Below are 25,394 nucleotides of genomic sequence, written 5' to 3' on the forward strand. Positions count from 1 at the left end.
GCCGTCTCGCGCGTTCGCGCCTCGTCGCCGCGTCTCGCCGCGATCGATCGTCCCTCGCGTCTCGTCACACCGCGCCTCCTCGTCGACCCGCGTCGAGTCGCTCGACGCCTCGATCGAAGACCGGACGAAGCGGTCATGCGCGACGACGATGCCGAGCCCGAGCGCGCGCTCGGTCGCGTGCGCAAGGTCTCCGGCCCCGTCGTCGTCGCCGATAACATGTACGGCGCGGCGATGTACGAACTCGTCCGCGTCGGCGGCGACGCGCTGGTCGGTGAGATCATCCGGCTCGAGCGCGACACGGCCACGATCCAGTGCTACGAAGAGACGAGCGGGCTCGCGGTCGGTGACCCGGTGGAGCGCACGAGACAGCCGCTGAGCGTGGATTTGGGACCGGGGGCGCTGGAAAACATCTTCGACGGGATTCAGCGACCGCTGAACGCGATCGCGGCGATGTGCGGCGATTGCTTCATACCGCGAGGAGTGAACGTGCCGGCGCTGGACGCGTCGAAGACGTGGGAGTTCGTGAGCGGGAGGAGCGGGGTGAAGGCGGGCGATCACGTGAGCGGCGGCGATATATACGCGACGGTGCAAGAGAACGCGTTGATCGAACATCGGTTGATGGTGCCGCCGAACGCGAAGGGAAAGGTGACGTGGATCGCGCCGGATGGAGAATATAGCATCGATGAGAAGGTGATCGAGATCGAGTTCGGGGGAGTGGTGAAGGAGTTTTCGATGAAGCAACAGTGGCCGGTGCGAGCGCCGAGGCCGGTGGCGGAGAAGTTGATGGCGGATCATCCGTTGTTGACGGGACAGCGCGTGCTCGATGTGATGTTTCCGAGCGTGCGAGGGGGGACTTGTGCGATTCCCGGCGCGTTCGGGTGCGGGAAGACTGTTATTTCTCAGGCGTTGTCGAAGTATTCCAACTCTGACGGGATTATTTACGTCGGATGCGGCGAACGCGGGAACGAAATGGCGGAAGTTTTGTACGATTTCCCCGAGCTCACGATGACTATGCCGGACGGACGCGAGGAATCAATCATGAAGCGTACGACTCTGGTGGCGAACACGTCAAACATGCCCGTCGCCGCGCGCGAAGCGAGTATTTACACGGGCATCACGCTCGCCGAATACTTTCGCGATCAAGGGTACAACTTTTCCATGATGGCTGACTCTACTTCGCGCTGGGCCGAGGCGTTGCGTGAAATCTCCGGTCGTCTCGCGGAAATGCCCGCGGATAGCGGATATCCCGCTTACCTCGGCGCTCGACTGGCGTCCTTCTACGAGCGCGCCGGTCGCGTGCGATGCCTCGGCAGCCCGAATCGCGAGGGCTCCGTCACCGTCGTCGGCGCCGTGTCCCCCCCTGGTGGAGACTTCTCCGACCCCGTCACCTCGGCCACGCTCGGTATCGTGCAGGTATTCTGGGGTTTGGATAAAAAACTCGCGCAGCGCAAGCACTTTCCTTCGGTGAACTGGTTGATTTCGTACTCCAAGTACACCAACGCGTTGGAGCCGTTTTACGAAAAGACGGATCCAGAGTTTGTGCAATTGCGCGTCGTCGCGCGCGAGGTGTTGCAAAAGGAGGACGAACTGAACGAAATCGTGCAGTTGGTCGGTAAGGATTCGTTGGCGGAGACGGATAAGGTTGTCTTGGAGACGGCAAAATTCTTAAAGGAGGACTTCTTGCAGCAAAACTCCTTCACGGCGTACGACAAGTATTGCCCCTTTTACAAATCCATCGGCATGTTGCGAAACATGATTCGTTTCCACGCGCTCGCCACGGCCGCCGTCGAGCGCGCGGCAACGACGAGCGATGGGCCGAAGATTACGTTTAACGTCATTCGAGCGCGCATGAGCGAGCTCATCTATCGCATCGCGAGCATGAAGTTTGAAGATCCTGTGGACGGCGAAGACGCGATTCGCGCTCGCTTCGCCGAGCTCGAAGACGACATCGTGTCCGCCTTCCGCGCGCTCGAGGACGAGTTCCGATGATCGATGATAATTACATTAGAACCAGGATTGATACAGTAACACTACATTAGAAGACGATCGATCGCCCGCGCGACGAAATCCGTCACGACGTCTGCGTCGCGCCTATCGCGAACAAATCCTCGCGCAACGACCTCGACATCGCCTCAAACTCCTCGTCCGAAACGCACGCGCGCAGCGCGGACGCGTCGTCGACGACCCACGCGTCGGTGTCGACCCACGACTTGCACCCCCCGTACCGCTCGTCGTCGGGATCGATCGTCAGCCCCTCCCGCGCCTCGTAGCATCGAACCTCCAAAATCACCAACGGCGCGTCCGGTTTCCAATTCGCCCGCCGCGCGAACAAATCTTCCGGCCAGCCCGATCGCGCGCTGAGGACCCTCAGCGCCTTCGGCGCGTCCTCCGCGCGCACCTCAAACGTTCCCGTCGCCGCCGCGAGCGCGTCCAGCGCCTTCGGCGCGCTCGCCGTCCCCGCCGCGCGCGCGTACGCCGATAGATCCGCGTGAAACGCCGTCGGAAACAACCAGAACGCGTCCGCGCGCAGCTCGAACCCGCGCGCGTCGCGGAGGCCTCCCTTGCGCGCGAGCGCGATTTGTTCGCCGCGTCGCAGCGCGTCGACGACGAACGCCCACTCCTTCAGCGCGACGTCCACGCGCTCGACCGCGCGCCGCGGCGCCGGACCGCGGTCGACGCGACGCGACGCGCGCGACGCGCGAGGCGGGACGCGCGCGCCCAGCGCGCGGCACATCGCGACGCGAAGTGATGCCGAACGACGCCCTGTTCGATTGGCTGCGACGCACCGCGGGCGCGGACGTCGCCGACGCGAGCGATCTGTACGACGGAAAGGTACTGCTCGACGCGCTCGCGCGCGCGACGGGCGCGGAGGAGGCGCGCGCGGCGCGCGCGGACGAGGATTCGATTCAAATCTTGGGGCGACAGCTGCGCCGCGCGGGCGTGTTCGATGGCTCGGACGCGCTGCGCGCGCGCGACGCGCGAGGAACGATGCGGGTGGTGCGAGAAATATATGCGGAGAGTCTGCGGCGACGAGTGGCGGCGTTCGCGGTGGACGCGGCGAGGGACGAGGGGGCGAGATTCGGGGACGCGACGCCGTCGCCGTCGAGACGACGCGACGAAGACGAAGACGAAGACGAAGACGAAGACAAAGAGGAGGAAGGACGAGATTTGCTCGGCGCGTTTGAGATCGAAGGTGATGACGTTGACGCGGGTGCGTTCGACGAGGACGTGGATGAGTTGGATTTAACGGAGGATTGGCGGGCGTTGGAATCGCCCGCGGCGAAATCGACGAAGGCGCGAGTCGACGCCGGGTTCGTCAAGGCTTCGGATATGTTGCAGGAGTTGAGTTTAAACGCGCTCGATGAAGATGTGTGTGATGATTTCGGTAGCGATGCGTACTGTCGCGGCACGCGCGCGGCGTCGCGGGAGACGAAGACGCTGACGAGAACGCCGCCGCCGGTGCCGAAAGCGCTTCGCTTGATTCCGTCCCCGTCCGCGAAACCGGTGAAGTGGGACGTCGTGTTCGACGAACCGAAACCATCGGGGCGCGTGCCGACCTGGTTTCCCGGTCGCAATGCGCGGCTGATGGCGTCGACGTCGTCGAGTGAGACGTCGCCGCCGTCGAAGCCCATCGCGGTGTCGTGGTTCGGCGAACGCGACGACGACGGCGACGACGCGGCGAGTCTGCAACGCGCGGCGCAAAGACGCGGACGTTTGGCGTCGTCGCTGTCGCCCGTCGCGCGTCGCGGGGCTTCGTCTCCCGAACGCCGTAGAAGCGATATCGGCGTCGCCGCGTGCTACGTTCCCGCGCGCGCGCCTTCGAACAAGCGCCTCATTCGCAACGCGCTTCGCGTGCTCGTCGGGCCGCCCGATCGCGATGATTACGTCGCCGCCGTGCGTGCGATTGACAAATGCGAGTTCCCATCGGTGGTTTTGTTGCTGAAAGGATCGGCCGAAGTCGCGCCGCGAAAGTTGCGAGGCGTGTACGCCGTCGTCGACGAGGATACGCTGAAACGCATCCACGGCTCTGGACCAGAATACGTCGCCGGCTCGTCCGTTTTGGCGTCGCTCAAATTCGACACAGCGACGATGAGCTTCGCACCGCTTGCGAGTCGCGCGATCACGCCCACCGTCGCGGCGATTAGCTTGACGCGCGCTAAATAGAAATAATAATCGCTACGAAGTCGATATTGCAACGTCGCTCACCAACCGAGCAAAAGCGGAAACATCCCTAGCAGACATCCCACGGTGACCCCCCCCGTGGCGCCCGCGACTTTGGCCCATCGCACCGCCGCCGTCATTCGCTGCGCCTGGGTCAAATTCTGCGGCGCCTGGAACCCCAACCGCTCGGCGAAGGTTTCGATCTTGCTCGACAACCCGATCCCCACGACGTCGCTCACCGTGTTCCCGAACCCCGCCGCCGCCATCGTGCTCAGCCCCAACCCCACCCCGAGCGCCGTCTCGATAGACTCCCCCGCCATGATCATCACCGCGTTATCGCACAGCCCGAACCCCACGAACGGCACCGCCTGACTCAGCGCCACCGCTCGCAACTGCGCCGCCGTCGCGCTCGCCGTCGCGCTCGCCTCCTCCCGCCCCACCGACGCCGCGTCCCGCCGTTCGTCGCGACTCAGCGCCATCAAAAATTCCTTCTTATCCAAAACCCCGTCCCCGTTCGCGTCCGCGTCCTCGAACGCGCGATCGAGCGTCCCCGCGCTCGCGAGCGTCGCCATCACCGCGTCCCGCGTCGCCGCGTCCTCCGCCGCCACCGTCCCCACCGCCCGCGCGCGCGCCTCCGGCGCCATCGCTCGCAGCGCCCGCACCACCGCGCGCTCGTCCTCGCGCGCCGTCGCGCCCTGCGTCCGCCATCGCCGCTCGACGCGATGCGGCTCGCGCGCGCGATGATTTCGTCCGACGTCTTCGCCGCGCCGTCGCGCGTCGCGCGCGCCGCCGCATCGCGCGCCGCGCTCGAGCGCGTCGCCGACCATCGCCACCGACCGCGCGAGCGGTCTCGCGACGCGACGCGACGCCATGCGACGCGACGCGCGCGCGAATGGCGCCGAGGCTTCACATCGCGACGCGACGCGACGCGAATCGACGACGCGACGGCGCGCGCGAACGCGCGCGCGCGCCAAGGCACGAACGCGCAGACAGCATGGCGCGCGGACTGAGCCGCGAGCTGGCGAAGGAGAAGGCGCAAAAAAAGCAAGGGAAAAACGCGTCCAAGGGCAACAAGGAGGATTTGACGCCGGCGCGGCGCGCGGAGCGAGACGCGAAGACGCTGCGCGAGAAGACGGCGAGGAAGGAGGCGGCGCGCGCGGCGCTCGCGGCGAGCGGAGAGGCGGGCGCGGCGGCGGTGAAGGCGGAGGAGGCGAAGAAGGCGGCGATGCGGGCGAAACAGAGGGAAAATAAATTGGCGGCGGCGAATCCGTTGTTGGCGAAGAAGCGAGGGTGACGCGCGAGGGCGAGCGCGAGGGAGACGGACGGCGCGAGCGAGACGGCGTGGATCGATGATGGGCGCGGTGAAGAAGGCGGCGAAAAGGGATGATCGATCGGGGACGAGAGGGACGCGCGGATGCGTGGATTTTTTATGTCGGCGCGAGTGTAACGCCAACGCCACAACGAGACGCGCGGAACGATGAAACGCGCGCGCGCGACGACGAAGAACGAGAACGACGAGACGAACGCGACGACGACGACGCGCGCGGCGCTCACGCTCGAGGCGGAAAAGTTACGCGTGGAGGCGGAGAACGCGAGGCTGAAAGCGGAACTCGAGGACGCCGCGAGCGACGCGGCGAAGCGCGCGCGCGCCGCGGAGCGCGCGGAACGGCGCGTCGTCGAGCGCGACGCCACGATACGCGCGCTCGAGCAGCGCATTCGGGAACTCCAGGCCGAACTCAAGGCTTCCGTGGAGCTGAAAGATGAATACGCGCGCGCGCTCGACGCGCGCGTCGGCGAAGTCGACGCGTTGATCCGCGTGGACTCGGACGCGGACGCCGAGACGCTCCGCGAACGCGTCGACGAGGGACTCCTGCGCGCCGCCAACGAGCTCGTGCACGTCAAACGCGAGTGCGAAACGTTTCGCGCGGCGCATCGCCGTCTCGAAAAAGTCATCGAGCTCGTCGATCTCGACGTGTCCCGCGTCAAGGACAACGTCGCGGCGGCTGAAAAGGCGCTCGCCGACAAATCCGACGAGACGCGAGCGCACGCGGAACGCATCGCCGACATGGAGCGCGAGCTCACCGACGGCGTCGCTCTCGTCGCGCGCTGTCGCGAGCGCGAGTCCGATCGCGAACGCGAAATATCAGCCCTTCGCAGGGCGCTCGCGGCGTCTCGCGCGCAAACCAGGCGCTTAGAAACCGAATTAGACGCCGCCGCCGTGTAGCTCGCCAGTCCCTCGCCATAATTCGCCTCGCGATCGCCATGACGACGAATGCGGCGTCCACGGATTGGTGGACGTCGCTCCAGGAGACCGTCGCGTCGTACGCGCCAGCCTTCGGCACCGCGAGCGCGTCCGGCACCGCGAGCGCGTCCACGACGACGCTCAGCGACGAGGATTATCGCAGGCGCATGATTACGAAGATGGACTCATCCATGCGCACGAAATACGGCCAAGGCGCGACGTATAACTTCAAACTCGTCCTGCGCGGCGACGTGGCGACGGGAAAGTCGACGCTTCTTCGACGCCTGCGCGGAGGGACGTTCGTGGCGGCGTATGAGACGACGAAGGAGATAAAAACGGCGCACGTGAGCTGGCGAGCGAAATCGTGCCCGGAGGACGTCGTGGCGTTGGAGGTTTGGGACGTCGTGGATAAGGCACCGAAGCGAGACGTGAGCGATAATTTGACGCTGGCGAAGAAGGCGAGCGCGGCGGGGAGCGGAGCGCACACATTTCCGTTGGATGCGACGGTGATGGATGTGTATCGAGGCGCGCACGCGTGTTGCGTGTTGGTCGATCCGAGCAAGCGATGGACGTTTGAGTACGCGATGCGAGAGCTTGAGAAGTTACCGAAACACATTCCGAGCGCGTTGATCATGAACTTTAGGGATTATCCGGATGAGAAGCGAGGTTTGAGCGTGGGTGAGGTGGAGGCGGCGTTGGAGGACGCGTTCGGCGATAGGCCGTTTACGCCAGTGGTGATCGAGACGTCGTTGTTGAATTGTTACGGTTTGAGCGCGGTGTCGACGTTTTTGCACGTGCCGTTTCTATGTCTGAAACGCATGACGTTGGAACAGGCGTTGACGCTGAACACGACGGCGACGGTGCAGGCGCAAGAGGCTTTGGAAAAGATTAAAGAATCTTCGTACGACGCGTACACTCGCAAGCTCGGGATTCATCAGCCAACGCCCGAGGAGCAGGAGGCGAAGGAAAAGGCAGAGAACGGTGAGGGGGGTGCGGTGAAAGCACCCGAAGAGAGTTCATTTAGTTGGAGCAAGCTGAGCAACATGACGGTCGGGGAAATTCCTCTCGTCGTCGCCGGCGCCGCGCTCTCTTCCACGGCTTCGGCGGTGTCCAACATCGCGCGAAAGACGCCCGCCGAGCTATCGGAAGATTTAGCCAACAATTTGAAAACTTTTGCCACACTCGGCGGCAAGTCCGCCGAATCGGACGGAAAGAACCCGGACGAGCCACAACTCCCCCCGCAGTTTAGCCATCTAGGACCGGGCGGCGTCGAGCGCTCGGCGTTCGGCGGCCGAGACATCGCCGACGAGGACAAAGCCGCGATCGAGGCCATGGTGCAAAAGAAGGGTGGCGGCGATGACCATTGGCTCGACGACGACGAGGAGGGTGGTGATGATGAGAACGATGGGTACGAGGACGACGAGGACGCGGGACGCGACGTCGCGATGAAGATGGACGGATGGGATGACGAAGACGACGACGACAGCGACGGCGAAGTCGACGCGGAATCGCCCGCACACTTTATTCGTCAGATTAGCAAAGACGATCCTTTTTTCGGGAAGTCGGACGAGAAACCGAAGAACGGAAACGGGAAATCAAAACCGCCGACGTCGCCGTCCGCAGTCGATCTCGATCCCGAGCGTCTCGCCGCTGCGTTCGACGCGACGCCGAGCGCGGATGAGTACGAAAAAGTTGAAGATCCGCTCGGATTGGCGCTCGCGCGCTCGGCGACGATGAGCTCGAGCGAGATGCTCTCGGGTAGCGAGGGTAAGAAGAAGAAGAAGGAAAAAAAGGCAAAAAAGGAAAAGAAAGAGAAAAAGGGTGAAAAAAGCGCGAGTAAGTCAAAGTCTGGCAAATCTATGCGTGACTGGGACGAAAGCGACTAAAATGATGTTGTAATTCTATTCTCAATACTTCTAAGTCTACTGCACGACGCAACGCGACGACGAAGAGTCCACGCCAACAAAAGTTTCATCCACATCGTATCGTTGAGGGGTGAAATACGATTCGCGATTCACGTACCACACCACCGAGAAACGATCGCCACTGTATCCGCGAACCCAGTGCACGGATCTGCCGTCGAATCTCGCCAAACGCTCGCGCGTATCAATCATCCAGCGCGTCTTTCCGTCCTTGCTTTCTACGCATAACTCACCACCACCGGTAAAAGTGCCGAAAGACATCGAGTACTGATGAGATTTGTCATCCTTGTCCAAGTGCGCCGAGGAGATGAAATTTTTCGTTATCGCTAGGCTATCGTAGGGGAACGTCTCGTCGACGGTTCGCATCAATCTCTCGCACGCATCCTTGAGTTTGGCGTACGGATCATTCGGCGACAATTCACGCTTCAAAACTATGTAGCCATCACTTTTCACGCCGCGGCGATGCGAACGCGCCGGCCACTTCGATCGAAGGAGTTCATCCTTCAAGCGCTGCGTCGCGGCGCTGTCCACCGCGACGCCTCGAAGGTTGACGTACGACGCCGCCTCGTTCGACGCCACCGCTTCATCGATGAGAGCTGCGTGTGTCATGCCGCGCGCCAGCGCGCGCTGTTCCAAGTCTTTTGCCGTCCACGCCATGAAAATCTCTCTCGCGGGCGGGTGCTCTCCGGGAGGCAACGCGCGAGCGGGAGGAGCAACTGCCGCCGGCGCAGCTTTCGCATCATTCGTCTTGTTCTTATACGCCGCGGGCCTCGCCTTCAGTACGCTCGTGACTCCATCTTTCAACGTCACACTCACTTCATTCATAGCCGCCTGGAGCACGCGCGCCTCATCCGCGTCTCTGCACTGTAAAAACGCAAACGCTTTCCACTCTCCATTGACTTTATAACCCCTACGCTTTATGAACTTCACCTGCGGCTGTGGCAAGTCTGAGTTATGCGGCATCGCGTGCCAGATGACCTGGCGCACCCCTTTCATCGTGCCCGCGCTCCCGGACAGTCCACCGAGCCATAAATCAGCCGCCGGGTCGCCCGCCGCCGTCCCGCTCGAGTCGCCGCCTCGCGCTCTCAGTTCCTTCCGTATCGCCGCGCGCTTCCTGCGCCTTTCGTTCAGCGCCCGCACCTCTTCCTTCGTCATGTCCCTTTCCTTCTTGTGGCTCCTTCCGCTGCTCGCGTACGCGAGCGTCGGACCGTCCTCCCCGCGCGCCCTGGCGTCGAACGCCCTCGCCACCGACGTCTTGTGGACGCCCGCGCGCGCGCCCATCGACGACGTCGACGCATCGTCGGCATCGTCGATCGCGCGACACGGTCCGTCGCGCCTGAGATGACGGAACAGCGCGTTTCTCGACGCGAACGCCGTCCCGCACGTCGCGCACGACGCCATGCGAAGAGTGCGGCGAGTCGCCGAGCGGAACGCTCAAGTCACCTCACGCGCCGTTCGAATCCTCCGTCGGCGCGACGTTTTCATCGCACTCACTAAACTCGACCTTGCGTCTTTTCTTCTTCGCGGACGTCGCTCGCACCGCCTCCGCGAACGTCTTCTTCGTCGTCGCGTCGCCGTCGTCGAGCGCCGCCGCGCGCGCGCGCTCCGCGTCCAACTCCGCCGCGATCTCCGCCATCCGTCGCACGTCTGAGTCGTACTTCATTAAATCCACAGATTCCAAGCACTCGCGATCGCGCTTTTTCGTTCCGCTTCGCGATGCGTTCTTCGGCGTGACGTTCCGCTTCGGCGTCGTCGAATATTTGGACGGGACGCCGCGCGGCGTCGTCGCGAAGTCCTTCGCGTCCACCATCTCCCCTCGGCGCTCGGAGTTCGTGATCCAGAGCGGTGACACGACCTTGACCTTGGACGCGAGCTTCATCTCGGCCAGTTTGCGGTGCAGCGCGACGCCTCGCGCGGCGTCCGCGGCGCGAAAGATGACGTGCGTGGTCGTTGGACAAATGTTCACCGTGACTTTCGCGCCCTTCGCGACGAGTTTCGCGCGAAACGGCGCGCTGGCGTCGACGTTACCGGTGAGCGTGACGTCGACGTAGGCGCTGACGCCGTCGAAGATCGGACGCATCGGAAGATCGGGGCGGGGTTTGCGGAACCGCGACGGGAGGGGGACTGACTGTTCGTATTCATCGCGCGAGCGCTAGGCGCGAATGTGGGCGTTAGTTGCCGACGAATAAGTACTCGTACGCGATGAGATGCAAGAGCACGAGGTAGGAACCGATGATAAATCGCCTGTGACGCAGAACGCTCTCGAGCCTGCGGTTGAGCGGACGCTTGTACGCGAGCGGCGTCAAAGTTTCGGCGCCGACGACGGCGTTGGCGACGGTCGGGGTGGCGACACCGGTGACGGCACCGCGTTTTTCCATCGTCGAACGCCACGCGAGGTCGGTGAATCGTCGAGTGAGAGAATCGATCTCTTCGTTCTTCTTCAGCACGAGCGCTTCGCTCTCGGCGAGTCGGCGAGAGAGCGAAGCCAAGGACGCGTTCGCGGGCGACGACGCGGAGCTATCGCGGGCGCGTTCGGCCGCCAAGGCGGCGAGTTCACGGCGCGTCTCTTCGAGAGCGCTCTCGGCTTCTTTCGCGCGCTGTTCCGCGGCTAGGACATCCGCAGCCGTGCTGGTTTCGCTCGAAGCGCCGCCATCCGCGCGCAAGTTGTTCATCTGCGTCTCGTACGCCTCCCTCGCCGCAGACGCCTGCGCCATGGCGGCTTGCGCGCGTTCTTTCCACACGCTCTCTGACGCGCGCGCTGCGAGCGCACTTTCGGTGGCATCGCTCGATTTCAGCCGATCGATTTCGTCTTGCGCCTCGCGAAGCGCGTGTCTCGCTTGCGCGAGCTCCGTCTCGATTCTCTTGACGTCGGCGCGATCGACGGTTGACTCACCCTGCGCGCTCTGCGTCACGGCTGCAATTTTACCTTCGTACTCTTCCTGTTTCGCTGCGAACGCTTCCGTGAGATGCGCCAAGCGTCCGTTCGCTGCGCGGTTCTCTTCGCTCAACTTTTCCAGCTCGGCTTCGAGCGTCGTCACTCGCGCCTCCGCCTCCGCTCGCGCGTGTACGCTCGCTACGTGCTCACTCTCCGCTTGCGCCCGAGCACTCGCCGCGAGCTCTCTCTCTTCAACAGCTGCCCTCTTCGCCGCCTCCGCCGCGAGTTTCTCCGCATTCGCCGCCGCCGTCGCGTTCGCCGTCTCGCTTCGCAAATCGTTCAACGCGAGCGTCAATTTTTCATTCTCCTCCACCGCCTTGGCGATGCGCAACCGCATCCGAGCCGCCTTCGACGTCTTTCTCGACTTCCCCCCGCGCCCGATGGACCCACCGCTGTCCTCTCGATCGCTTCCATCGCTCCCGTCGTCGCTCTCGTCGTCGCTCTCGTCGCTCGACGCCTCCGCCGCGTCCAACTTCTCCCTCAGCGCCTCGTTCTCCGCCTTAAAACTCTCCAACTCCGCCCGCAACACCGCGACTTTCGTCTCCAGCGCCTTCTCGTTCCCTCCCGTCGCCTCCGCGTCCTCGCGCGCGTTCGCACCGCTCGCTCGACGCGCGTCCTCCAACAATTTCGCCAACGCCTCGCGCTCCTTCTCGATCGTTTTCCCCTTCTTCACCGCCCCCCTGAGCTTCTCCCGCAGCTCCGCCACGCGCGCGCGCTCTTCCTCGAGCGTCGCGTTCGCTCGCGCGCGCTCGTCGTCGCTCGCGCGCGACGCCATCGCGGCTCGAAGTGCCGCGTCGGCGCCTTCGCGTCCACACTTCGCGACGATGCGTCGCCTCCCGATCGTCGACGACGCCACGCGCGCGCGCACGCGGTGCGCGATGTGCTGGGGGACGCTTCACCGCGCGTGTCTGCCGTCGACGTGCGCGCACGCGACGTGCGAGGCGTGCTTCAAGGCGAGAGAACCCGACGCGAGCTGCGCCGTGTGCGGAGAGAAATATCTCGCGCGCGGCGCGCCGGGTGCGTTCGCGCGCGACGCGGCGCGCGACGCGGAGTGCGAGCGGGTGTACGGCGACGCGCGCGAGGCGTACGACGCGGAGGAGGATCGGCGGGCGCTGCGGACGCTGAAGGAATGTTTTGGGTACGAGACGTCGACGGCGTTCGCGGCGCGCGACGGCGACGGCGACGAAGACGAAGACGAAGACAAAGACGCGGCGACGCGAACGGAGACGGTGGACGAGGACGATGGGGCGTACGAGATAGAGTTTAGGGACGTCGCGGCGGCGCGGCAGACGTCGGGTGAGCCGGATGAGACGCGGGCTCGGTTACCCGTGGAGTTCGCGTCGGCGCCGAAGACGGCGAAGGTGGAGGCGCTGCGGAGGTTCGTCGAAGAGCAGGGCAGAGGGAAGTACGCGCTTTGCGACGAACACGGTCGTTATCGGTGGTCGCGCGCGCACGGGTCGGACAAAGATTCCGTTTTAGATCCAACGAAGACGTTGGAAGATTTTTTTGAGCCGCAGCTCCGTCGCGGAGAGCCCATAGTGGCGTGGTTCGTTTCGTTTCGTGAGTGAGTTGTTTCTGTGAGTGAACTGTTTCGTGGCGTGGTTCGTTTCGAAGAAGCGGGTCGGCGACTAGGCCACTGCTCGGTCGAAGATCGGAGGGTGCGCGGAGACGGATTCGGTAAAGTCGGGCTGGTGTACATCACGAGATACAATGGCGGATTACGAGCATGTGTACGCGGCGAAGAGTTCGGCGCAGCCGTGCTGGAGCTGAGACATAACGACGCGCGTGATGGCAACGATGCAGACATCACGGCGGTTCTTTCTCTTTTTGCTCATGTGCTGCGTCACGCGCGCGCGCGCCGATTTGACAACTGAGAGCACGTTTGAGCGCGTCGAGAGAGACGGAACTGAAGGGACTTTCGAACTGGTGGGAAAGTACACCATTAGAAACGACGGCGCGAATGACGTGAACCTCGCCGGGCAAGCCCTGATGTTGCGATTCCCAGGATATGTTCGCGTGAAGAACGACGATGATCCAGCACAGTCGACGTTGACGAGAGCGCTCCCGCGCGACTGGATCTTCGAGTGTTTCTGGTCTTACGTCGAAGGGCGATACAACGGGACGAACGTGTGTCCCTCGATCGATTTCGTCGTTTCGTCGAATGTGGTGGAGGTACGATTCGTGAACACCTTGATTTTATGTCCAGGATGCACGCTGAGGGGGGACTCGTCGTACACGTCCTTCGTTCTTAAGCATCGTGCGTATTTCCCCATCTTTGAAAATGGCGACATGCTCAAATCGATGGGCATGCGAACGTTTTTCGACGCACCGCCACCGCCGCCGCCTCGAGGCAGGCGGGTGTGTTTCCCTCGCGAAGTTGATTTTTCATTTAAAGTGTCAAGCTACCCGAGCCGTTTCGCGGCGGATGACGAGTCGGCGTCCTCAGACGACGCCGTCGTGCCGTTGGGCACGGCGGGCTTCGACGCGTTCTTACGCGTCTTCTTAGACGTGCGCAATCGACAATCTTTCGATTACGACATGTCTTCAGTCGTCATCGTCGTCCCCTTTGATTGGAAAATCTCTCCGAGCGAGAGCTCGGGCAAAATTCAGCAAACGCCGGATGATTTCTTCGCGCGATGCCACGGGCAAGGCACGACGCTGTGCGACGTCGCTTACGTACTCAAGGAATCGTCGGGATTCCAAATTCGATTCAATCCAGGATTCACCCTCTGCCCTGGATGCTCGCTGCGAGGCAAAGGTCCACAAGGCGCCGCATTCGAACTGTACTCGCCATTTCTTTTTCCGCTCGACATAGAAAGCGTTCGAGGCGCGTCGGCGTTTTGCGACGACGCCCAACTGTAAAATCCAACTGTACAACGCCCGCGCGTCCGCACATTCCAGCGTCCATGATCGACGTCGACGACCCCGTCGTGCGCAAACACGTCGAAGAGAAAGCGCGCCTGCGCGAGCGCGCCGCCCGCGCGTCGTCGCGCGCGTCGTCCTCGCGCAGCGCCGGCGGCGCTTCGGGACAGCGCGAGGTTCAACGCTGGATAAAACTCGACTTGGGGCGCCCCGTCCCGGCGACGCACGACCCGTGGGCCGAGGGCGACGCGTTCGAACTGACGTTTTCGTGCGAATCGGGCGGCGCGACGTCGGTCAGCGTGGGCGCGCTGAAAGCGGCGAACGGTGGTTGCTGGAGCGCGTTCGGGACGAGTTGGCACTGCGTCACCGGGTGGAGTCGACTGGGCTTGGATTTTCGAGGCGTGGCGCTGGAAGTCGCGTTGGAGTGCGCGTTCGGCGAACGCGACGTCGGTGGTTGGCGGTGTTTGTACCAGACGAGTGCGGATGGGTACACGGTTGGCGTGGACGCGCGCGACTGCGAAGGCGCGTTTCTCGCCGTTACGGACGCCGACGGCGCGATGCTTTCGCGCGACCACGGTGGACCCAGGCTCGTGTTTCCCGCGTTGTACGGCTGGAAGAGCGCGAAGTATTTATCTCGAATCGAGCTCAAGACGTCGTACGAGAATGGGTTTTGGGAAAACTTGGGGTGTCACGCTCGCGGTCGATGGCGCTACGATGAGCGATGGAAGCCGGGGACGTCCGCGCGAGTGTGGAACGTATTGGCGTGGATCACGGATCGATACTACATCGGTGGTGAACGGGTGTGGATATGGGTCATGGTGTACGGCGGGCGGGCGTTGGGGATGGTCGCGTCTCTGTTCGCCAAGAAGAATAGGGTAGACTAAAAAATAGGCAGAGCGGCGCTTCGCTCGTGTAATGCAACTCACTCACAGTTCGGTGTGAGCGTCGAGCGACGCGATCTCGTCGACGATGGCGAGGAACAACGAAGAACTGTCCTGCACGTCCTGCCCGAGTTCCCATATCATCACCCCGCCGAATCCCATTCGTCGAGCCACGCGGACTTTTTTTCGAACGACGCCGACGGAGTCGAACGCCCAATCTCCGACTACATTTTGATCTTTGTCGAGATTCTCTGAACTCGCAAACTCGCGACGAATCTCCTCGTACGTTTTCGCTTCGCCCGTTCGCATTGAGCGAGCGTAAAACGGTATCCCGACCGTGAATTTACTGACGTCGTCGAACTCGCGCTTGACGTACTCCATCAAACTCTCCACGAAACTCATCGCGGCGTGTCCGCGCGGATCGCGCGAGTCGTACGCCATGATGTGCACGTAGTCCACGTATTTCATCAAATCAAACTTCACCATCGCCTCGAACGTCGCCACCGTCGGATGAATCGCGAAACTCAAGCGCTTGCGCTCGCCTTCCATCTCGTCGAGCGCGTCGCGCGTCGCGCGCAGCAGCTCCCCGAACGCCATCCAATCGCTCTCGCGCGCCGGGTACTCCCAATCGTACGACACTCCATCGAACGCGTGCGTCTCCACCGCGCGCTTCACCGCCGCCACGAGGGCGGTGGGAGACTCCGCCGCCGCTCCGAATCCGTCGCTTCGGCCGCCGCCGCCGACCACCAAATCGCTCGCGCAGTCACCGTCCTCGTCCGTCTTCTTCCACACCCCATCCAGGCCGTCCAGCGCGCGACCAGACGACGACGGCGCGGCGGAGAACGCCAGCACGCGCGCACCGCGCGCGCACGCTCGCGCGGCGGCGGTCGCGGGTCGGTAATCTGGAAGGTACCCGTGCACAGAAAACGTCTTCGCGGCGACCGCGCCGTGCGAACGGGACGCGAGAGCCGCGAGCGCGAGGACGAACGCGCGCAGACGCATATCTTTTCGCGGCGACGCGCGACGAGGGGAGACTCGCGAGGGGAGATCTGCGGCGAAGGCGCGCGGCGCGGCGTAAACTGTCGCGTAAACTAACTTCTTCGGTTACAACCGACGAACTCTGAAAATGTCGTGATCACTCGAAAGTCGAACTAGAAGGCGAGCGCGATCAGGTAGCGTCCATGGCGTCGACTTCACCGTCGGCGAGTCGCTTGGCGGCCGCGCGCGCGGGCTCGGCGATGTCCTCGGGCACGCGGACGAACTCGCCGTCGCTCGCGTCGCAAATCCAGCTCAACTCGCACTCAAACTCCTTGTCTTTCACGTCGTGCGTGGCGTACACGATGCGCGCCAACTCTTTCACCGCCTCCGCGCACGTGATTTCACTAAAATTTAACTTTTCAACCTCCGTCTTCGCCGCGCTTTTCCCCTTACCGACGCACGCGCCCTTCATCTTCGCGCACTCGCCGTTTTGCTCGAGGAGATACAAGTGATAGCCGTCGAAATCCTTCACCGCCAGCACGCTCGAGCACCCGAACGGGCGCACGCTCCAGTACAGCGTGAACAGATGATAATAATGCGCCATGCGATCGGCCAGAACTTTCGCCGGGATCGCGTCGCCGTAAAACGACTTGTACTGCGCGCACTCCGCTCGCGCGCGGTCTCGCACCGCCTTCAAATCCGGGTTATACCCACTCCCGCCCATTCCCGCGTGTCGCGCCACCGCGCACACGCGTCGATTCGTCCCCGGCGTGTGCAATTTACTCGGCACGAGCTTCTCGCACGCGATGACGCATCCGTCCGCGCACCGCACCCCCACGGTCAACCCGCCGTTGTCCACCGCCTTCCCCGCGTACTCCACCTGGAACACGCGTCCGTCGGGCGAGTACGTCGTCGTGCTCAGGTCGTATCCCGAGCCGATCCCGCTCATCGCGCGCGCCTCGCGCCGCCCTCACCGCCGTCGCGCGGCGGTTTCGTTCAGATTCGATCGCGCGCCGGCTCGACGACCTCGATCGTTCGTCGTCGCGCGTCGCGAACGCGCGTCGTCGGGAACCGGCGCGCGGCGCGCGCGACGACGCGTTCGCGCGACCCGCGAATCGCGCGACGCGTCGCTCGTCGACGCTCGGCGCGTGGCGTCGCGCAGTGCGGCGAATCCGCGGCAGATCGCCGCGCGCGCGATGCGGTCGACGCGTTGGCGCGTCGACGCGCGGTTCGCGACGCGCGGGCGCGGACGCGCGCGGACGCGCTTGAACGCGAGCGCGGAGCCGGCGCGCACGCGCGCGTTCGACCCGACGCGGGCGAAGGATCTGAAGCTGCTCGGCGCGAAGGAAAATCTGTTGGATGCGATCGAAAGAAACGACGCCCAGAGGATCGACGCGGCGATCGACGAGTGCGGTGCGCTGTACGACGGCGAACGACGCTCGCCCGCGACGTCGCGGGCGCTGCGCGGGCGATGGCGCCTGGTGCACTCGAAGCAAGCGGCGAACGCGAATCCGTTTCAGATTTTGTTTCAAGGCGCGGCGAAAAACTATCAAACGTTCGACGAGGACGACGGCGTGCGGAACGCGGTGGAGTTGGGAATGCTCAGGATCGAGGCGTTCGCGACGAGCGAGAACGCGGGAGCGGTGCGGACGAACATCGAGATTCGCACGGTGGACGTGAGTTTCGGCGGTCGAAGATTGAAGACGTTTGAGCTGAATCCGAAACCGGGCGCGGGTCGCGGCTGGGTGGAACAGCGGTTCTTGGATGAGGAAGTGCGAATTAGCGTCGGGAATAAGGGGAGCGTGTTCGTGCACGTCAAGGACGACGAAGGAGAATCGGCGAAGGAGGCGAAGGAAACGACCGACGCGGCGACGACGACGACGAGCGCGTTGGCGCGCGTCGAGCGCCGCGCGGACGAGGACGAGGACTAAATTTGATCATCGTTCGTGTAATACATACAGTAGCGCGCATTGCTTACTCGATGTTTCACCCGTGAAACCTCGGATCGGAGCTCGACACGGGCGCGCGCGGATCGGCCGATTGCGCGGGCGCCTGCGCGATGTCTTGCGTCGTCGCCTTGCTCGCCGCGCCGTATCGCTTGGCGTACGGCAGCTCTCGCTCGCCAGCCTCCAACGCCGCGACGTTGCTCTCCAACACCTCGCGCGGAAACTTACCGACGATGAATCCCTCGCTCTCACCCGCGGCGTCCAAAAACTCCAAATGCGGTATCCCATCCACCCCGTACGCGTCCATCTCGTCGCTCCACTTCGCGTTGTCGATGTTCAACATCACAAAGTTCACCGCCTTCCCGTGCGCCGTCTCCACCGCGTACACCGTCGGCGCCGATTCCTTGCACACCTCGCACCAATCCGCGTAAAACTCCAACACCGTCGGCCTCCCATTCCTCAGCGCGTCGTCCAGCGGCGTCGACGCTCGCTCCAACTTGGCCAAATTCGCCGTCGCCGCGTTCGCCGCGCCGCCGTTTCCCGAATCTCCCACCGTCGTCGTCGCCGTCAGCGCGAACGACGCCGCGCCGACCGCGAATCCCGCCAGCGCGATCGCGCGTCCGCGTCGCCGCGTCGCGTCGTTCTCCGCCTCGAGCGCTCCGCGCGCGTCGCCGTTTCCGTCCGCGTCGTTCGCGCGCACCGCGCATCCGCGTCTCATTCGTCGCGGTCGTCGCGCCGTCGCGACGCCGCGCGCTTCGGCGACGCGCGAGGACGTCGCTCGCATCGCGATGTATCGCCCGAGCGCGCGCCGACGCGGACGCGCGACTGCGATCACCGACCGTCGCGCGATGACGCGACTCGATGGCGCGCGCGACGCCCTCGACGCGCGTCGGCGCGCTCGCGCGCGTCGCCGCGCGCGCGTGCGCGAAGACGGCGTGCGTCGGCGCGGGCGCGGGCCTCGGCGCGATCGCGGGCGCGGTGCTCGGCGCGCGCGCGCGGCGAGGCGCGCTCGCGGGCGCGGCGCGAGGCGCGCTCGCGGGCGCGCGCGCGCTGCTCGAGACGCTCGACGACGCGCGCGACGCGCACTATCGCGTGTTCACGGACGAACGAGGACGATTGAGGGTTGTGGAGACGTCGATACCGCGAGCGATGCGGTTCGGCGACGTCGTGCGCGCGATGCTGGAGCTGGAGTCGACGTACGAGGCGCTGGAGGCGGGCGCGGGCGCGGAGACGCGAGGCGCGAGCGCGAACGTTCTCGCGCGATTGCCGAGACGAGAGTACAGAGGGACGACGATGACGACGCGGGTGTGCGCGGTGTGTCTGGAGACGTTCGTGGACGGGGAAGTGGTGAAGCGGGCGTCGTCGACGTGTTCGCACGAGTTTCACGACGCGTGCATCGACGCGTGGCTCGCGCGACGGGATTGTTGTCCGATGTGTCGAACGCGCGCGGAGGCGCCGACGGGACGGGTGGAATTTGAAATCGATTGACGACGACGCTCGATGACGTCGTCGACTTTGACGACGAATGGGTGTTTCTCTGTACAGTACCGTAGTGTAACTTTGACGCGACGACGATCGCGATGTAATGGACGACGCAAACGCGCGCGCCGACGCGGCGCGCCACTTCAAGACGCACGCTCTGACGACAGCGCGCGAACGAAAAACGACGAACGCGCGCTCGCACCGAAATCATGTCGCAACCCGAAGAGAGCCAACCGATGGATTCGCAACCGACGCCGTCGCAAGGCGCCGTCACCCTTCCCGAATACGCCGCGCCAGAGTGGTTGAACTCCGCGGGCGCGAGTCAGCGCGGGTTCTTCATCACGCGACAAGGCGCGAGCGAAATCGCGCTCGCGAGCGATGAAGCGCAGAAAATCATCGAAAGCGCGGCGCCGGAGTGGAAGAAAGGACACGGCAAGGACGACGCGAAGCCGTACGAGAGCGCGAAGATTGTTTCGTTGCCCGACGTCGACAACGCGGCGTACGTCGCTTTGGAACCGAGCGATTGTTCGACGGATGTCGGCGCGTTGGCGACGTGGATCGTCGAACAATTGGGCGAAGGCGCGAAATTCTTGCAACGTCCAACGCACATCAGCCGCATGATTCCCGTCGAGGGCATTTCGGGTGAGCTGGATCTCGTCGCGCTCGCCGCAAACGTCTTGCCGAAACATTTCGACGCCATCCGTCGTCGCGGTTTGCGATCGGCGACGTACGAGGTGATTTACGAGGAGTTGCATCCATCCGTGCACTTGTTTCCGAGCATCGTGAACGCGGCGATCGGGGACTGTCTGCCGGAAGGATACGAGATCGATCTCAAAAAGCCTTCGCACTCGATCATTTGCGTCGTCGCCGGCGCGACGGCGTTCATGTCCGTCGTCGAGCACTATCGCGAAAAGTCGAAGCACTTCGCGTTGCACAAAGCGTTGAGTGCGGCGGCGTGAGTTCTCGCCCGCGGGACGGCGAAAGCGTCGTCAATCAAGACCATGATGACTACCGATACAAATCTTTCAATACAACAGAATCAAATCAAAGAATATAAAGAATGAATCGCTCCGCGCTCACGGCTGGGCGCTGAAATCGCTTCGACTCGACGTTCGCCGAGGCCGTCGCGGTTTGTTCAGATCGAGCGAAAGTCGACGACTTAATACCGTCAGCGACACGAATCCTAAACCTATGACCACGAAAGGCCAAACATCTCGCCCGGGCGTGCCCGGTTTCATCGCCACCATCATCGCCACCAAGGAACCGCCGATGAGAGGCGCCACGCCTCGAGCGGCGTTGCCAAAGGTTCCGCTAAAGCCATTCACCGCGCCCAGCGTGTCCCTGGGTGAGGCGTTGTTCAAAATCAGCGAACTCCCGCCCATGATGATCGGACCGCTCATCCCACGCGCGAGACCGAGGCAAACGACGGCGACCCATGTCCACGCCTTGGACTTTTTCGCCGCGACGTGCGCGATCGGATGCAGCGGAAACGCCACGGCGTTCACCAGCAACGCGTACGTCAACAGCGTCACGATGCCGTACGCGCGACAGAGTCTGGTGAACAGAAACACTTGAAACAGTAAAATAACGCACCCCATCACGGTGCCGAACGCACCGATTTCCAGCGAAGTCCAACCCAAACCGCCGTTCGCGACGGACGTCGCCATCCAAAGCGGCGTCATCTCCGCCCCGCACAAGACGACGGCGGTGCACCCCACCTGCGACGCGATCGCCGCGCGCACGTTCACGTCGCGCCACCACACGACCTCGTCCTCTATACTTTCCACAGCCTTCTTCGTCGCCGCCGCCGCGTCCGCGTCCACCGCCGTCGTCTCCGCCGCGGCGTCGTCTTCGCTCGCATCCGGAAGCAGCTCCAATTCCACGACGACCTCGACGTCGTCTCTGTTTCGATGCTTATCGATCTGCATCCACCCCCTCGCGTACGCCATCAACGTCGGCGCCGCGAGCGCCGCGATCCATATGTTGCTCAAAAAGAACGGACGTCGCCTCAAAAACGTCGGGCACCGCGCGCCTCGCTCGCCCTCGAACGCCTTCCAATTTTCGCACGGCTCGCTCAACGCCGCCGCCAACGCCGGCGCCAGCGCGCTCGCCACCCCGTACGCCACCCCCGTCGTCGCGAACGCCCTCGCCACGTTCGTCTCGTCGCTCACCAGCGCCAACGCCGGTTTCTGCATCACCACCATCCCGTCCGCCAGCCCCTGGCACGCGCGCGCCGCGAACGCGCCGCTCGTCGTCCTCGCCATCGCGAACGCCGCCGTCGCGATCGCGTGCGCCACGCCGCTCGCGCATATCGCGCGTTCGAACCCTCGCGCGTCGCCCAGCCGTCCCCACGCCAGCGACGACGCCCCGCTCGCGAGCGGTTTCGTCGCCGTGAGCGCGCCGGCGACGAGCGCGCGCGAAGCCTCGCTCGCCTCGGGCCGCAGCGCGCGCGCCGCGAAGTACGCCGTGCTGAACAGCGCCGTCGTCCCGGCGATGGAGAGCATCGAGAACATCTGCACGACGGCGATCGTGCGCCAGTCCAGCGGCGTCTCGTCCGCGGGCGCGCGCGCGAATTCGAACGCGCGACGACGCGTCATTAAGTGACGACTTGAACGCGAATCCGCGCGCGTCTCGTCTCGTCCGCGGGCGCGTCTGCGAATTCGAAGATTCGCAGACGCGCCATAAAGTGACGACGCGCGCGCGAATCGCGACGCCGCGCATCGCGACGCGACGCACGACACGCGATGCGGTGCGGCGAGACGCTCGCGACGCGCGCGCACGACGCGCGACGCGCGATTCGAGCGCGCGAATTCGTGACGCGCGATTCGAGCGCGCGAATTCGTAATCATCGATCGCGTCGTCGGCGCGCGCGTCGCGGACGTCTCGATGGACGCGCGGGCGCGCGCGACGCGCGAGCGCGCGCCGAGGCGACGCCGGAGACGTCGGGGATCGATTCGGACGACGGCGCGATGAAGAGCGGGACGGCGGGCGCGACGGGGGGGCTGCTGGCGAGCTTTTTAGCCATGCGGCGCGGGTCGAGATTCGCGCACCAAGAGTTCTGCGCGCGGTGCGCGAGGGCGCATCGCGAGCGCGGCGTCTCGGTGACGGACGCGAGGCTGGAGAGCGCGATGATGGGGCTGTCGAGCGCGATGAAGTTCGGGACGAGCGAACAGGACGCGTTCGCGAGCGCGGTGGCGATGGTGACGCTGACGCTGTATCGGTTCGATCGAATCGAAGCCGAGGGCGGGGAGGGAGAGGGAGAGGGAGAGGGAGAGGGAGAGGGAGAGGGAGAGGGAAGGTTGAGCGCGCGGACGTTGGAGGAGGCGAGAAAGCGCGTGGAAGAGGATAAGGAGGCGATGGGGATGTTGAAGTACATCGAGATGACGAATAAGAACGCGGATGAGGGGTACACGCTTCGCAGGATGGAGCTCGAGCGACGATTCGCGAGCGGGGGCGAAAAGCGAACGCCGACCCCGGGCGAGTCCATCATGCGGATGAATTGCAAGCTCACGCTGTTGACGAGGGAGATGATAGAACTCGAACGCGGGATCACGCACGCGAGAAGAGGGCTGGAGGCGATGGAGGACGTCGACGCGACGGTGGACGAGACTGAAATTATTGAAATCGAGGCGCAACAGCAGTTGGCGTTGGCGTGGTGCACGAGAGAGCGCACGCCCGCGCGAGAGCTCGCGGCGGACATGCTCGTCGCGTTTTTCAGCGTCTTGACGAACCATCCAGTGGGGTACCGCGAGTTCGTTCGCGCGGCGCGAAGCGCGTACGAGGCTGGGATCTCTGCGGATGAAATCACGGGCGCGCTCGACGCCCCGGAATTCGACGTCGAGGGCACGCAGCGAGGGATGTTCGGTCGCGCCGCAGACGCGCCAAAGATCTTCGCCGGCTTAGTCACGACAGCGTACGTGGCGTTCGAGGCCGAAGGCTTGCCTCTGCCTGCCGCTGCGAAAGGGGATGAAGATTTATTCGCCTACGCCTCGCATCCGCGCGCATCGGACGAAGACGCCGAGTTCCAGCGACCGACAGACGAAGACACGAGACGCGCCCGCGCGCGAGGTTTGCGAAAGGCTGTCGAAGGTTGGATGGCGATGGATCGCGACGAGCTCGCGAACGAAGTTAGCGCGTCGCTATCGATCGACGAATCGATCGACGACGACGCGGCGCAGCCTTTCGCGGGATCGACGACGACGAAATCGACGGCCCCGGGCGACGGCTCTTTCGCCGTCGTCCGCGATGAGGCGTTTGGTGCTTCCTCCATAACACTCGTCACGCTACGACACCAGCGTAACATCGTGAGTTTCGTGCGAAACGATCTCGCCGTCCAAGGCGCTTAGCCGCCGCGGTGTAACAACGAGATTTCCGAGGTCCCGACGCGAACCCAACTTCTAACCGCAAACCACCGCGCTCGGCCGACAATGGCGGCGACGGTCCCGTTCGAAACGATCGATGAGTTCATCAACGCGCTCGCGAAGATTGAACTGATTCATCGACTCATAGCGAAACACGACGCGGATGACAGAGAAACGCTGGCGCCCGGCGACGATTTCTACCTTACCCCGACGAGCATTCAACGCGTGTCGCCGCGCCATAACAGATACGAATTGCTTTTCACATCCTACAAAGTGCGACAACCGCACCGCGACGCCGTGGACCAGCTGGGCTATCTCGGCGCCGACATCAAACTCGGTTTCGACGCCGTTCGCGGCACGCAGAGCGCGAGTCTGTGCGAAGACAACAAATCGGACCGGGACATCAACGATGCATTCTACGACAAGTGCGTGAAACGCGCGAGCGAAGTTCTCGGCGTCGAGTATCCGAGCGAATGGCTCTCGAAGTACTGCGAATTCGTCGCCAACCATTGGCCAAAGTTACCGTATCGTTGAGTCTCCGCGCGCGCGCTTCCTTCGTACATAGATTACACACAGACTACGCATCACAGACTACACACATCACAGGCCCGCCTCGCGTCGCAGTTCCTCGAGGGCTCGCTTGGCGTACGAGCACGTCGCGTCCACGTGTCGCGCGAGCGCCACCTTGTAGCGATCCTCGCGCGTCCGGCCCGGAAGCTCGCCGAAAATCTTGCGCGCGACGACGAACTCCACGCACCCTCGCACCGCCTTCTTCCCCAATCCGCGTCCTCGAAGCGCTTCCGGCGTCCACGTGTGTTCCACCACGAACGTCTCGATCGTCGAGCTGCATTCTCCCGACGCGTACGCGAAGCTCAGTCCTCGCTCGTCGGGCGCCGGGTCGACGCGCGACGCCACGGCTGACAAAATCTCGATCTCAGCGCTCTTCGGCGCGACCGAAAGCGCGCACGCGCGCGCGTGATCGAGTTTCCGCCGACTTCCGTCGTCGTCCCGCGCCGACGGCGCGCACCGACACGCCATCGCGCGATCGAGGTCGAGCGGTTCGTTGAGGACGCTGACGCACCAGTACGCGTCCGAGCCGTCGCCGCCCGCGGTGGGCGACCACGCGCCGTGGGCGCGATCGAAAAGGTCGGCGTCCTCGTCGGGCATGGGCGTCGAGGCGCGTCGAAGGACGCGCGCGCTCGATCCGCGCGCGGCGCTGTGGGGCGCGTCGCGTCTTCACACGTCGCCGCCGCGAACATGTCGATCCCCGATCGACCGCGCGCGCGCGGTCTCGCGTCGGCGCGGACGATACTGTTCGTCGTTTGCGCGTTCGCGATCGCGCGCGCCGCGCGCGTGGACGCTTCGGCGACGCACGCGCGGCGCGCGATGTCGTCAACACCATCGTCCGAAGCGTCCGTCGACGACGCCAAACTCCGCGCGGACTTCGCGCTGGAGGACTCCGCGCGCGCGGTGGACGTCATCGTGTACGAGGGTCCGGCGTACGACGGGTGCTGCCCGCTCGCCGGGAAGAACGAGGTCGAAGGCGGCGAGGAGATGCTCGCGTGCTGCTCGAGCGGAGGGTGTTGTCCGAGCACCGAGCCCGGCGGCGGGTTCGGGAAACATT

The 25,394-nt window shown here is 64.1% G+C and overlaps 20 protein-coding genes across 20 annotated transcripts; 11 read left to right on the forward strand and 9 right to left on the reverse strand.

The window, feature by feature from the left end:
* The first annotated feature begins 75 nt into the window (after positions 1-75).
* Positions 76-2,025, forward strand: OSTLU_50597 (F-ATPase family transporter: protons (vacuolar)). Its single transcript, XM_001419986.1, has one exon. The coding sequence runs from the start codon at positions 136-138 to the stop codon at positions 1,987-1,989; it is 1,854 nt and encodes a 617-aa protein (XP_001420023.1). The 5' UTR covers positions 76-135; the 3' UTR covers positions 1,990-2,025.
* Positions 2,026-2,071: 46 nt separating this feature from the next.
* OSTLU_26264 (predicted protein) lies at positions 2,072-2,734 on the reverse strand (the record flags this gene model as incomplete). The annotated part of the gene is made up of 1 exon (XM_001420160.1): positions 2,072-2,734. One exon carries the CDS (start codon positions 2,732-2,734, stop codon positions 2,072-2,074), a length of 663 nt encoding a protein of 220 aa, XP_001420197.1.
* A 14-nt stretch (positions 2,735-2,748) lies between these two features.
* Positions 2,749-4,164, forward strand: OSTLU_93378 (predicted protein; the record flags this gene model as incomplete). Its single annotated transcript, XM_001419987.1, has 1 exon — positions 2,749-4,164. One exon carries the CDS (start codon positions 2,749-2,751, stop codon positions 4,162-4,164), a length of 1,416 nt encoding a protein of 471 aa, XP_001420024.1.
* A 47-nt stretch (positions 4,165-4,211) lies between these two features.
* On the reverse strand, positions 4,212-4,538 carry OSTLU_9302 (predicted protein; the record flags this gene model as incomplete). Its single annotated transcript, XM_001420161.1, has 1 exon — positions 4,212-4,538. A coding segment is annotated over one exon (327 nt), but the record flags the coding sequence as incomplete, so codon positions are not given.
* A 617-nt stretch (positions 4,539-5,155) lies between these two features.
* On the forward strand, positions 5,156-5,455 carry OSTLU_26267 (predicted protein; the record flags this gene model as incomplete). Its single annotated transcript, XM_001419988.1, has 1 exon — positions 5,156-5,455. The coding sequence occupies one exon, from the start codon at positions 5,156-5,158 to the stop codon at positions 5,453-5,455; it is 300 nt and encodes a 99-aa protein (XP_001420025.1).
* Positions 5,456-6,594: 1,139 nt separating this feature from the next.
* OSTLU_38066 (predicted protein) lies at positions 6,595-7,227 on the forward strand (the record flags this gene model as incomplete). Its single annotated transcript, XM_001419989.1, has 1 exon — positions 6,595-7,227. A coding segment is annotated over one exon (633 nt), but the record flags the coding sequence as incomplete, so codon positions are not given.
* A 1,098-nt stretch (positions 7,228-8,325) lies between these two features.
* OSTLU_93380 (predicted protein) lies at positions 8,326-9,726 on the reverse strand (the record flags this gene model as incomplete). The annotated part of the gene is made up of 1 exon (XM_001420162.1): positions 8,326-9,726. The coding sequence occupies one exon, from the start codon at positions 9,724-9,726 to the stop codon at positions 8,326-8,328; it is 1,401 nt and encodes a 466-aa protein (XP_001420199.1).
* A 43-nt stretch (positions 9,727-9,769) lies between these two features.
* Positions 9,770-10,405, reverse strand: OSTLU_26270 (predicted protein; the record flags this gene model as incomplete). The annotated part of the gene is made up of 1 exon (XM_001420163.1): positions 9,770-10,405. The coding sequence occupies one exon, from the start codon at positions 10,403-10,405 to the stop codon at positions 9,770-9,772; it is 636 nt and encodes a 211-aa protein (XP_001420200.1).
* Positions 10,406-10,496: 91 nt separating this feature from the next.
* OSTLU_26271 (predicted protein) lies at positions 10,497-12,035 on the reverse strand (the record flags this gene model as incomplete). Its single annotated transcript, XM_001420164.1, has 1 exon — positions 10,497-12,035. The coding sequence occupies one exon, from the start codon at positions 12,033-12,035 to the stop codon at positions 10,497-10,499; it is 1,539 nt and encodes a 512-aa protein (XP_001420201.1).
* A 103-nt stretch (positions 12,036-12,138) lies between these two features.
* OSTLU_26272 (predicted protein) lies at positions 12,139-12,828 on the forward strand (the record flags this gene model as incomplete). Its single annotated transcript, XM_001419990.1, has 1 exon — positions 12,139-12,828. One exon carries the CDS (start codon positions 12,139-12,141, stop codon positions 12,826-12,828), a length of 690 nt encoding a protein of 229 aa, XP_001420027.1.
* Positions 12,829-13,048: 220 nt separating this feature from the next.
* On the forward strand, positions 13,049-15,006 carry OSTLU_26273 (predicted protein; the record flags this gene model as incomplete). Its single annotated transcript, XM_001419991.1, has 2 exons — positions 13,049-14,118; positions 14,271-15,006. 2 exons carry the CDS (start codon positions 13,049-13,051, stop codon positions 15,004-15,006), a joined length of 1,806 nt encoding a protein of 601 aa, XP_001420028.1.
* Positions 15,007-15,048: 42 nt separating this feature from the next.
* Positions 15,049-16,005, reverse strand: OSTLU_93383 (predicted protein; the record flags this gene model as incomplete). Its single annotated transcript, XM_001420165.1, has 1 exon — positions 15,049-16,005. The coding sequence occupies one exon, from the start codon at positions 16,003-16,005 to the stop codon at positions 15,049-15,051; it is 957 nt and encodes a 318-aa protein (XP_001420202.1).
* A 211-nt stretch (positions 16,006-16,216) lies between these two features.
* OSTLU_7255 (predicted protein) lies at positions 16,217-16,930 on the reverse strand (the record flags this gene model as incomplete). Its single annotated transcript, XM_001420166.1, has 1 exon — positions 16,217-16,930. A coding segment is annotated over one exon (714 nt), but the record flags the coding sequence as incomplete, so codon positions are not given.
* Positions 16,931-17,177: 247 nt separating this feature from the next.
* OSTLU_26276 (predicted protein) lies at positions 17,178-17,912 on the forward strand (the record flags this gene model as incomplete). Its single annotated transcript, XM_001419992.1, has 1 exon — positions 17,178-17,912. The coding sequence occupies one exon, from the start codon at positions 17,178-17,180 to the stop codon at positions 17,910-17,912; it is 735 nt and encodes a 244-aa protein (XP_001420029.1).
* A 145-nt stretch (positions 17,913-18,057) lies between these two features.
* On the reverse strand, positions 18,058-18,441 carry OSTLU_8114 (predicted protein; the record flags this gene model as incomplete). Its single annotated transcript, XM_001420167.1, has 1 exon — positions 18,058-18,441. A coding segment is annotated over one exon (384 nt), but the record flags the coding sequence as incomplete, so codon positions are not given.
* A 662-nt stretch (positions 18,442-19,103) lies between these two features.
* OSTLU_26278 (predicted protein) lies at positions 19,104-19,415 on the forward strand (the record flags this gene model as incomplete). Its single annotated transcript, XM_001419993.1, has 1 exon — positions 19,104-19,415. One exon carries the CDS (start codon positions 19,104-19,106, stop codon positions 19,413-19,415), a length of 312 nt encoding a protein of 103 aa, XP_001420030.1.
* A 203-nt stretch (positions 19,416-19,618) lies between these two features.
* On the forward strand, positions 19,619-20,368 carry OSTLU_93384 (predicted protein; the record flags this gene model as incomplete). The annotated part of the gene is made up of 1 exon (XM_001419994.1): positions 19,619-20,368. One exon carries the CDS (start codon positions 19,619-19,621, stop codon positions 20,366-20,368), a length of 750 nt encoding a protein of 249 aa, XP_001420031.1.
* Positions 20,369-20,485: 117 nt separating this feature from the next.
* Positions 20,486-22,006, reverse strand: OSTLU_93385 (MFS family transporter: multidrug efflux; the record flags this gene model as incomplete). Its single annotated transcript, XM_001420168.1, has 1 exon — positions 20,486-22,006. One exon carries the CDS (start codon positions 22,004-22,006, stop codon positions 20,486-20,488), a length of 1,521 nt encoding a protein of 506 aa, XP_001420205.1.
* Positions 22,007-22,432: 426 nt separating this feature from the next.
* Positions 22,433-23,755, forward strand: OSTLU_93386 (predicted protein; the record flags this gene model as incomplete). Its single annotated transcript, XM_001419995.1, has 1 exon — positions 22,433-23,755. One exon carries the CDS (start codon positions 22,433-22,435, stop codon positions 23,753-23,755), a length of 1,323 nt encoding a protein of 440 aa, XP_001420032.1.
* Positions 23,756-23,836: 81 nt separating this feature from the next.
* OSTLU_26282 (predicted protein) lies at positions 23,837-24,304 on the forward strand (the record flags this gene model as incomplete). The annotated part of the gene is made up of 1 exon (XM_001419996.1): positions 23,837-24,304. The coding sequence occupies one exon, from the start codon at positions 23,837-23,839 to the stop codon at positions 24,302-24,304; it is 468 nt and encodes a 155-aa protein (XP_001420033.1).
* Positions 24,305-25,394: the final 1,090 nt, after the last annotated feature.

This window comes from Ostreococcus lucimarinus, chromosome 10 (genome assembly GCF_000092065.1).
Source record: "Ostreococcus lucimarinus CCE9901 chromosome 10, complete sequence".
Classification (NCBI taxonomy): Eukaryota; Viridiplantae; Chlorophyta; class Mamiellophyceae; order Mamiellales; family Bathycoccaceae; genus Ostreococcus; species Ostreococcus sp. 'lucimarinus'.